An 11,700-nucleotide genomic window follows, 5' to 3' on the forward strand; every position below is an offset into this window, starting at 1 on the left:
AATGATGGATCCAAACTACCTCCTTGCTTCCTTGCACCAATGTAAACTTCCTTATCCCTCAAGCTTCACGAAAAGCCAAATAATAAACTCAAAATCTAGAAAATAAGCTCCCAAACATGCATGGAGGATAGGGTTTCATGTAGAAGGGTTGGAGGCTGAAGAAGATGCCCTAATCCTTGAGTTTAGGTACTTGAATATGGGAGAAGCCCTAAAAATCATGGGCTAGGGCTGCAGCAGCTACCACGCCGTGGCCTTCCTCTTGCCACATCGTGGCGACCATCAGGATACGCGTTCTTATAATGAACATGCCACGACGTGGTCGTCCATACTTTACGTCACAACACAAGGATTTTCCTAAAAACCTTACCTTGATTCCTCCAAGTCCTCAACTGATCTATTTTGGAAACGAGTGTGACAAGAGGCGACACTACGGTTTTAGTGGAAACTCTAGGGTTTTTGTGGTGACGGTCTGGAGCGAATTTCTCGAGGCCATTTTTTTAGTATTAACGACGATATATGTCGTTGCTATTGAGGTCGCTGATATTGGTGTGTACAAGAATGGTGTCAAGCTGTTGGATTAGGAACCAGATCGACGAATACAGATTAACCCAAATTTTGACACAGATCAGGGTCCATGACCTTTAGTGGCTACGACCACCTTTAGTGGATACATGTAACGCGAAAGTTACATGTCGCCGCTAAAGGTGGTTGTCACCGCTAAAGGCATCGCCACTAAAGATCATTATTCTTGTAGTGTATTTTTCACTTTTTAAAGCCCCTTACTGCATCATAGATGAACTTGAAAAACTGAGAAGGAATTTCTTATGGGGACGTTCAAGATCCGAAAAGAAAATTCACTGGATTGCGTGTGATATGGTGCTTGCCCCAAAAAAGGAAGGTGGTCTAGGAGTGGGATCTCTAAAATCCAAAACTTGTCTCTTCTAGTCAAATCGATATGGTGCCTTCGAATCGAAAAAACCTCCCTGTGGTGTGAAGTCCTTCAGTGGATTCACAATTTTGTTAAAAAGCCTTGGTGGGAGACGTCGAAAAAGACTTTGTCTGGGGTTTGGCAAAATATTACCAAAGCTCTTGATGATCTCAACAACTTGGGTATATCTTGAAGTGACACATTCTATCACCATGTTGCTTCCGGTAACAACACAATGTTATGGAAAGACAAATGGTTAGGTCCAATCACACTTCAGTCAGAATTCCTGAATTTATACTCCCTTGAATCCTTTAAATCTTGTTACATTGTAGAAAGGGGGAAGGAAATCTTTTTAAATGGACGTGGAGATGTCACCCCATATATGATCCACCATACAGGAGCTAACATCTTTGAACCCAATTTTATGTAATTACAAGTTTTTGCAGGGCAAAGATGGATTTCGATGTAAACTTAATCCATATGTGTTCACAGTGGAGGCAGGAAGAAGTCAAGTTGACTCAAAGATTACTCATAAGCGTGGCGATAAAATTGATTGGATTAAAATCGTCCTGGTAAAAATGTTATGTTTAATCTGGAGGGAAAAGCTTGGTAGAATTCCATCTGCAACTGATCTTGCAAAACATGGAGTTTGTATTTTTTTTCTGCATGGTGTTGTGACACGGTCACAGTCACACGAGAAGAATCGGTGGACCACCTTCTAGTAAGTTCTTGTTTGCTACATATGCTCTTGATTGGATTTTTAAATGACGTGGCATCCCCGACAACAATTTTTAAATGTTGATGAGTTGTTAGACTTTGGAGCGAGATGGCGTAACTGCCCAAAGAAACGCAAAAGATTAATGATCATAGTTTATGGTTTGTTATTGACAAATTTGGAAAGCAGGAAATAATAAAATTTACAACGTGACTATATTAGCCACTACAATAGCTGATGATGTGATATCCATGGTGTATTCTTGACACAAATATAAGGGATCCCATAATATGTGTAAATGGATAGAGTGGTGTTGCTCCCGGTGTAATTTGTAAGCTATAAACTTCTTTTTGCCCCGGCTAGTTTCTTGTTGGTAGTGTGACTTTTAATATTATTCGCCGTATCCAAAAAAAATTCACACATCAATTAATAATGGATTCCAAGTGGTAATAATAATAAAATAAGTATACACCACCTAACGAGTTATATACACCACCAAATGAAACGTATCTGTTTTCTTTGTGATTTTTAAATAGAAACATATTAAATTAGACATGAATCACGTGATAAAACAGTACTTAAAAATATCTTATAACGAGTATATATAAAATTTGTTATAGACAATTATTAGCTAGTGGGAAAGGCAGGACATTCACATACAAAATTTCATTTATGTCCTTCTAAACTCTAAATATTAGTTTCATATCCTTATAAACTTTAATATTACGTGTATATCCTTCTAAAACTATAAAGAGTACATCAATATCTAAAATCAATTTTTAATTAGAATTATATCAATTTTTTATTAAGAAATTTATATAAAATTCGAAATTACATATAAGTTTACCAAAATAATCCTTTTTATATTATCTTATCAAATTAAACGAATATCTCTAAGGCATCCACTTCATTACTTCACCGTCTACATCACCTCTTCTTACGGACGACCACAACCGGTAAACCATAGTGCCGACGTTCATGCCATGCTACATTGAAACGGGATGACGATATCCGGATGAACAAGAAGAGAATCGTAATTAAACTACAATCTGCTTTGATATACTTGTTGATTACAAAAACAGAATGGATGAACAAAGTTTTTGTTGAAAACTCTTATTTTCTTTATGGGTATTGGGTTGGATTGGTTGATAGATATGAAGAAATTATGGAGAAATATCGTCTTGGATTCGGTGATAAAAGATGGCCTTTTGTGACTCATTTTGTTGGGTTTAACCCTTGTGGAAGTTATGGTGATTACCTAGTTCAAAGGTGTTTGAGTATCATGAAAAGAAATTTTAATCATGCAAATAATCATGTGCTTAAGTTATATGGATTCAGACATAGGGGACTTTTGAGTCCTAAAATCAAGAGGATCATAAATGAAAAGTTTTACTCCATTGGATTTTGTAGATAAGTTTAATTTGATATTCAGTACTCCACTCAAATTATTCAATTTAAGCATTTCGAAACTAACTTGCTATAAAATGCTTGCTGATGTTAAGTTTTTAATAGTGAAAACATTTGAAGTACCCTGATTCAAGCTTGACTTTTTTTTTTTTTTTTTTTTTATTTTACGTTCTTGTTTTTAGACAAGATTTGAAGTGGGACAAGGAAAAATTGCATCTCAATGTACTCGTAAGAAGCCTTTTAATAAGTTCATTATGTAACAATTTCTTTTAATCAATTTCTTGATTTATTGCTTCTTTTTTGGGAATTGCAGATGCTGCCACCAATTTATATTCTAAACTAAGGCAAAGGTTCGCCTTTGATTCCATCTAATTGGCTTAAGCACAAAAGTTTTTGCATTGATTGTTGCCATAATTATTTCTCTTAGTTTATGAAAATATTTTAGGGCAATATATATGCATAAAAGCCTTCGGAGATACTCGTTTAATTTGATGGGATAATTTAAAAAGGAGTATTTTGGTAAACTTATATGCAATTTTGAATTTTATATAATTTTCTTAATTAAAAATTGATATAATTCTAATTAAAAAGTGATTTTGGATATTGATGTAATTTTCATAGCTTTAGAAGGATATACATGCAATATTAAAGTTTGGAAGGATATTAAAGTAATATTCAGAGTTTACAAGGACAAAAATATGAAATTTTCCCATATATAAATGGTAACAATCTGAGCAACTAATTCTCATTCAAGTTCTAAAGAGATATGGGACTAAGTAGTAAAACAATTCAGATTAAGATCAAGTCAAGCTGTGATGTTTTTCTCGAGTTATGGAAGGCAAATCCGCACCAAGTTCCCACTTTGACACCAACTACCATTCAAAACTGTCAATCCCATGAAGGTGAAGTTGGAACCGTTGGCTCCGTTCTCTTCTGGAACTATTTTCATGGTAAACCTCTCATATATTCCCTAACAATATTCATCGTTAGTTCTATATTATGGGTTGTAAAATAGTATACACTTATTTCTTTGTCTACATATAAAACAATCTTTTGGATAATATATTGTTGCAGATGGAAAAGACCGTGTTATAAAAACACTAACCCAGGAATTCGATGAGGCAAAAAAGTCAGTCACCTTCAAGGCACTTGAAGGAGATCTCCTGGAATTATATAAGACCTTTGTTACGCATGTTCATGTAGATACGGATGGTTCAAACAACCTTGTCACATGGACTGTGGAATATGAGAAGTTAAGCCCCAATGTTCCCGATCCAGATACGCTTTTGGAATTTTACAAGAAGGTCACCAAAGAAATAGAGACCCATCATCTCCATAATTAAATAAATCAAAATATGTATTGCACCATTATAGGTGACACTCAATAATTGATTTTTGATGTGTGGGATGTTGCGCTACTTATTTATGTAATGTTTATTCTATAAGCGTTTTAATCTTTACAACCTTATGGTAACGGCTACTTGTTTATGTAATGTTTATTTGGAGGCCTTATGCAACCTTATGGTAAGAACTATGTGACCATACCACCTCCCTCTTACCTCATTATATGGGATTGGGGTATTCAGGGCCGGTCCTGAGGATTCAAATACCCAGGACGAGGTGGAAAAAAAGGCCCTTAGGCTTTAACGTGCAACAAATTCAATTATATAAACTAAAGTTTGTTTAAAATGACGATAAACTTTATAGCAATAAACGTTTTAGACACGATTTTTAAATACTAATGACCAAACTAGAAATGAAGTGAAAGAATGTTACTATTTGTTGCAATTTTCCCTTGATCTAGTCAGCATACTCTTTCATATTTTCAACAAACAAAGCTCTTAGACTAGATGTTTTTTTATGTTTCAAATCAATGATGACATATCTATCTATCTAAAAACAATTGACATAGAGTTTAAAGACTTAAAAAACATAAAAATTTGGCTGAAAAAATAGAAAGTTTAAAGGTTGATTTTAATGATGAAAAAACAGATTAAATGTTGTAAAAAAATGCTTAAAATGCTGTAAAACCCGGGTTTAAAATGCTGTCAAAATTCTGACTTAAAATGCAGTTAAAAAATCTCTTTAAATGTTGTTGAAAACTGCTTTAAAACGTTGTCAAAAAATATTAAATAAAGTTTAGGTTCTAGAAGTTATGCTATAGATAGGGCTGTAAACGAACCGAACGAACACGAACGGGGCATGTTCATGTTCGTTCGTTTAAGTTAGCCGAACAAATAAACGAACACGAACGGATAAACGAACGAATTTCCCTGTTCATGTTCGTTCGTTTAAAAAATTACATTGTTCATGTTCGTTCGTTTATGTTCGTGAACATGCTAAACGAACATAAACAAACAAACATAAATGAACAAAGATAAAAAAAACATAATTGAAGATATATGAACATAAGTGAACATATAATACACTAATGTAATCAAACACACTTAAGCATATGTGAACATAAAATGAACTTATATGAACGAACGTAAACGAAAAATATTAACGAACGTTCACGAACATAATTGAACGAACGAGACCATTGTTCATGTTCGTTCGTTTAACTAAACGAACGATAATTTGTGTTCATGTTCGTTCGTTTATTAAATAAACGAACATAAACGAACTTTCCGTCGAACGGTTCACGAACAGTTCGTTGAACGTTCAGTTCGATTACAACCCTAGCTATAGATGAATTTTGTTCAAATAATATTAGGTTGTAGAAGGTATGTTATATTTTTGTACAGAGTCATTTAGCTTTGCCTTTGAAGGTCAAATCAGAGACCATCTTGTTCAAGCTTTTGACATTAAATAAGTCCTTATTTTAAACAAAATTTCCCTTGATATGTTCAATTTTCTATTTACCCTTTCAAATAACTTTTTAAACCTCATTTATATAAACAACGGTTAATGGGAAAAAACATCCTCTTAGTCCTAAACAAAACAATGAAAAAAGAAGTAAGCATTACCCTAGCAGTTAGAACATTAAAAAAATGCAAACCTTGTTGTTAACTTGTTATGAGATAATAGTGTAACAAGGTTCACAACAACTTTCACAGTAGGCGGTAGCAAGTTGACCCAGCTGAATCTTGTTCAAGTTTCAACAACATAGATATCATTAAGAACAATTTCAACTTCTGCATTTATTAATTCTAATAAAGATCAAATAGTATACCAAGTTTAACATGTTATGGATATAAATATTAGAATGCTATAAAAGATAATAAAAGAACCTCTGTAAGACTGTAACCCATGGTCCATGTATGCATCTAAGGATGTAATCACCAAAGGTATCTGCTAAAGATGAATTCTCCAAAGAAATCAGAATTTCAGATTTCTGACAAATTGATAAACATAATCTGATAAGTGATAAAATGATAAACATTAACATTACTAAATACTAGTGATTATAATGATTTCCGATTCAAGGTTTCCCATTGGAACAAAAACCTAATTCCCGATTCAAGGCTGCTAAACTAGAACAAAAACAAAAATAGAAAACTTAATACCAGAATATCGTTGATTTTAATCTTTAGAAGGTGCAACTGGAACTGGTTTCATTAATTAGGTCGTCTTCTTAACGGGATTTTGGAATATCGACTTATGCTGGTGCATGGTGGACTGGTTGAAGACAATGATGAATTGGTGATTGATGAGACTTTCCGTTAGTCGATTAACAGCAGTATCAAAAAAAAATGGGCCCCTGAAAAAATGGGCCCTGTGCACATGCCCATATTGCCCCTGCCTATCACTGGCCCTGGGGGTATTAGACCAGACGGAGTGGGTGCGGCCTGGACCGCACTCCCCTTGCCACATAAGCACAAACACCGCCCCTGGGTACGGTAGAGAGTGCACTGCATCCTTCCAAGGGAGCACTCCTTCAAACAACCTTCCAACAATGTGATTGGTTCCTTTTTCTTCCTTCCCTCTGATTGGTCCCTTTTATTTGTTAAAAAATTAAAAAAAAATACCCAAGTGTGGCACCACTGCTTGGGTGTGGTATGAAACCACACTTTTGTGGTAATTGGTGAGCTGGCGCCTACGTGTCACTGCGGTTTCATGAGGGAGTGCGACACCACTCCTCGAAGGTTCATTTTGTCGACATTAGCTTTATGTGCTCAAACTCAAATTTCTTAGGCTGTAGGGAGTGGTCGCGGTTTCAAACCGCGGTTTTGCCACATGGACATGGAACACCACCCCCTGGGTGCGGTCTACTGCGGTTTAGGCGCAATCAAGTGATAAATCAAAATGTATGTTCATGGTGAAAAAATTTCTTACCTGCAACTGTCTCCAATTGGGGACCATTGATGCCTGATCCCTGTTTGTCTTGATCCACATTCTCGCTTACATGCTGTAAATCATCTATCTTCTAGACTATGGTCTCGTCAGATTCATCATTTTCTAGGTAAACGATTCCATCTGCTTCTCCTTGCTTCCCTTTACCAACATCCTCACTTACCAGCGGTAAATCCTCTGTGACCTTATCTCCGCCTGCGTCCGGTTCACAGCCCTCATTTCTCGCTTTATTCACATCACCTACTACATAATTCTCCAAAACGACTTCCACCTTAATCATCGATTCGGAAGAAACAACAGGAGATGTAGTTGAATCACCGTAGTTTTATCTAGATAACTACCAATGTACTACCTACCCATAAACTTGTTAGTTTAATTAAGGTAAAATGTGATATGATTGTAACCATACTTGATTGACTAGTATAACACGACGTTCGAGACGTCGAAATGATATGACATTCGTCACCCGTAGACCTGCAGGTCCCACTGTAGCTAGCAGCAAGGTGTAGGAGGGTCAGTCCCGTATAGATCTATACACAAATTCACGCTCTCCGTCCAGGAGACTCTGGATACAAAACGTGACGCAGCAGTATATTGCCGAGCCATGAAGTAGTATCTCACATTAATGTTATAGTATTCTTGTATTTGTATATCATTTTTTTGATGAAAAATTTGTTTAATAATTTTTTGATTGAAAGTTACCATAAAGAGTAAATAATGATGCATAATCAATTAATAATGGATTCCAAGTCTTTATAATAAAAAATAATATATTCACCACCTAACAAAACGTATTTAATTTATTTCTTCATGATTTTTAATTTAAACATGCATATTCAGTTAGACATGAACCACATGATGAAATACTTTTTAAATCTTACGAGTATATAATTTGTTAACACAATTAGTAAGTGGTGGGGAAGGCAGGACGTCTATAAATGGTAATGACGTCCTATAAATGGTAATGATACAAACAAGTCATTCTCATTCAACCTCTACAAATTAAGATATGGGGCTAAGTAGTAAAACAATTCAGGTTAAGATCAAGTCAAGCTGTGATGTTTTTCTCCAGTTATGGAAGACAAACCCCTGCCAAGTTCCCACTTTGACACCAACTACCATCCAAAACTGTCAAATCCGTGAAGGTGAAGTTGGAACCATTGGCTCTATTCTCTTCTGGAACTATTTTCATGGTAAACCTTCCATATATGCTCTAACATCTTTCTACATAATGGATTGCTAACAACAAATTCAATGTAGTATACTCTAATTTTTTTGTCCATATATACATTTTAAAACAATGTTTGGATTATATGTTGTTGCAGATGGAAAAGACCGTGTTATAAAAACACTAACCCAAGAATTAGATGAAGCAAAAAAGTTGGTCACTTTCAAGGCACTTGAAGGCGATCTACTGGAATTATATAAGACCTTTGTTACACATGTTCAGGTAGACGCAGATGGTTCAAACAACCTTGTCACATGGACCGTAGAGTATGAGAAGCTAAACCCTAATGTTCCTGATCCAGATACGCTTTTGGAATTTTACAAGGAGGTCACCAAAGACATAGAGACTCACCAACTCCGGAATTAAGTAAATCAAAAATTTGTATCGGTAATATGGGTGACACTTAATAATTGATTTTGGATATGTGGGAAGTTGGGCTACGCGTTTATGTAACGTTTATTAATTGGATGTGTGTATGTAATAAAATGTGTTGTTTACTCGTAGTAATTTGATATAGTACTTTAACTATAAAAATATTATAGTAGAAACGTTTAAAAAAATTGATGTTTAAATACTCATGCAATAATGATGATGTTTTGAAAAGTTCAAAGAAAACAAAAATATTAAATGTAAATTACTTTTATAAAATAATTTATAGACAATAATTTTTGTAAGGCTCGTCCAAATATATTTGAGGTTAAGGCTAAATTAAAAAATAATCACCCCAAAAATAGTCAATTACATAAATAAATATTGCCACGAGCATGTTTAAATATCGTAATTGTCCGACCTAAACTCTGAATATCGTACTTGTCCTTCTTAAAGTTTTTTAATATCATATATACCCAAATCTATTTTTTTGATAATTTTTATTGATGTGTAATTCTTTTTCATAATCTTAAATCATTATAATTAAAAAAACATTGTAAATGGACAATAATGCCCTTAGTTTTAAATTCCAATACAGATCACGTGCCTTGAAATTACTTACGATCGCAGCCTGCTTCCCTATCTCACGTTTTGGCAGCCTCCTAATAGTTCCAGTCGCAGCACAACACAACTTCCGATCGCCACTGTCGTCGCATACACGCATAATCGCATCATGTAGAATCGACTTCAATCAATTCCTATTTCCCATATCTTCAGTTTCATTTCTATTGATTTCGTTGTTGTTGATTGAACTGTCCACTTGAACGTTTTCATATTTCATAGCAGGGTAACTAAATCGAATATGAAGAATCTGTTGTCGGATTTGGAGTATAGGAAGAAAATTGGCATCAATTTTGTTAGTGTTCACAAGCTCACTGTTTGTGCACGCCAAGTCTTCGATTTACTCTACCATAACAAAGATTTATTCAGTGTTGTAAATACAAAAACACTAATGTATGAAAATGAAGTAACTTTTTGATAAATCTGCTCTTACTAGAGGAGAGGTGGTGGCTTTAGGTGGTTCAATGGTGGTTGGAGGGTTGTGTGAAATTACTCTCGTACCCTTTGGGCTAAATTATATGGACAAATTACAAATGAGTATAAAATAACATAAAAGTACAATTGATGTACACTAATATTCCCCTAGAGATTTAAGATACATCAACTGTATATTTATTTTGATAAAAAAATATATAGTAATAAAATCTAGAAAGCAATATGTCTAAGTATATTTCATTAATCAGCAAAAGAAGACATGGTGAAAGATATAAGTAGTGTCTTGTGAAGAAAGGGCTTTTTTCCTTGTAACTTTACATTTTCCTTCTAATGCTGATACTTCCAACTTATGGCCCTCTTCAATGTAATATACCTGAAAATAGTAATAAAGATTTATGATTAGCAATAGGTAGTTTGTTTGATTTCATAAATATGTTAGGCTAATACAAAATCACTATCTTGTAACTAAGATAATAATTTCGGATAAAAGCATTATACTTTCTATAATCTGGATATAGTTTTCAAACTACAATGTCCACTACAAGAAAAAAAAGATTTTGCTAGGGAAATAATCCATTGCGAAAAGCTGAAATTCCGTTGCAAAAGACAATAGCGATGGAATTGGTGACGACCAATTTCCGTCCCAAAAAAACCCGTAGCTAGGGTTTTCTAGAGAAACAATCATTCGGTCGGAAATGTGACAACGGAATGAAATACATTGTGGATGGTATTCCGTCGTGTATTCCGTTGTACGATTCCATCACAAATTCCGTGGTAGTTATTCCATAACAAATTATCTTGTAGTTAATCCTTAGCAAAGTCTGTGGTAATGAATCCCTAGCAAATTTCATAGTGATGAATCCTTAGCAAATGCCATGGTGGTGAATCTCTAGCAAATTCGGTGGTGGTGAATCCCTAGTAAATTTCATGGTGATAAATCCCTAGCAAATTCTGTGGTTGTGGATCCCTAGCAAATTCTGTGGTGGTGAAGCCCTAGCAAATTCCGTGGTGATGACTCCCTAGCAATTTCTATGGTGTATAATATATACCAGATTCCATAGCAAAGATTTCATAGGCACGAATGGATAATTGATTTATAAATTAACTCTGAATTACTTTGTAGTAATATATGAAAAACAAAAATAACAAAAAAATCAAATAACATTATATCATAAAATAATACAATAATTATATATTACATGGAAAATAGAAAGTGGCTACTCTAAAATAAGTACTTTTCAATAAACATATCAACACTTTATGACCTACTAGTTTTGTTGTTCTCTAATAACATTAATAAGATTCATTGCCGATTTAAGTTGTTTATCAAGTTGCTCGACTCTTGCCTTGTATTGGTCTTCTTAGGCCTTCATTATTTCTTTAAGCTCTTCGTTTTGCTCTTTTTGTTTAGCAACAAGCTCCCTCAATTCTTCCATTTCATCATTTTTTTTTCGAAATGTAAGATACATCCATTTTACTGTTAATCTTGGGAACCGCTTTTGCAAAAGAGCCTAATCCATAAAGTCTTCTTTTTTGTCATGACCACCAACTACATCATAAAATATTTTGTCATCCTCAAATTTAGCACCTTCAGCTTCCAACTCTTCCCTTCTTTTGTATAGTCCGCCTACAAAATAATAATAATTTAAATTAAAAGATATAAAAGTTAGGAATGACATTAAGGACTAGCTAAAATATAAA

At 34.4% G+C, this 11,700-nt stretch overlaps 1 protein-coding gene across 1 annotated transcript; it reads left to right on the plus strand.

The window, feature by feature from the left end:
* Window positions 1–3,779: 3,779 nt before the first annotated feature.
* Window positions 3,780–9,081, plus strand: LOC145163944 (MLP-like protein 34). The gene is made up of 4 exons (XM_079082680.1): window positions 3,780–4,000; window positions 4,125–4,390; window positions 8,353–8,539; window positions 8,672–9,081. Exons 1-4 carry the CDS (start codon window positions 3,817–3,819, stop codon window positions 8,938–8,940), a joined length of 906 nt encoding a protein of 301 aa, XP_078938806.1. The 5' UTR covers window positions 3,780–3,816; the 3' UTR covers window positions 8,941–9,081.
* The last annotated feature ends 2,619 nt before the right edge of the window (window positions 9,082–11,700 follow it).

The sequence above is a fragment of the Lactuca virosa genome, chromosome 3 (assembly GCF_052849685.1).
Source record: "Lactuca virosa cultivar CGN04683 chromosome 3, Lactuca_virosa_CGN04683_v6, whole genome shotgun sequence".
In the NCBI taxonomy this organism is placed as follows: domain Eukaryota; kingdom Viridiplantae; phylum Streptophyta; class Magnoliopsida; order Asterales; family Asteraceae; genus Lactuca; species Lactuca virosa.

Excerpts from the sequence above, each read along its gene's own strand:
- LOC145163944 (XM_079082680.1), top strand. The coding sequence starts at position 3,817 with ATGGGACTAAGTAGTAAAACAATTCAGATTAAGATCAAGTCAAGCTGT. Across the intron at positions 4,391-8,352 it reads AGACCCATCATCTCCATAAT|GATATGGGGCTAAGTAGTAA; the intron begins TAAATAAATCAA and ends TCTACAAATTAA. Across the intron at positions 8,540-8,671 it reads CTTCTGGAACTATTTTCATG|ATGGAAAAGACCGTGTTATA; the intron begins GTAAACCTTCCA and ends ATGTTGTTGCAG.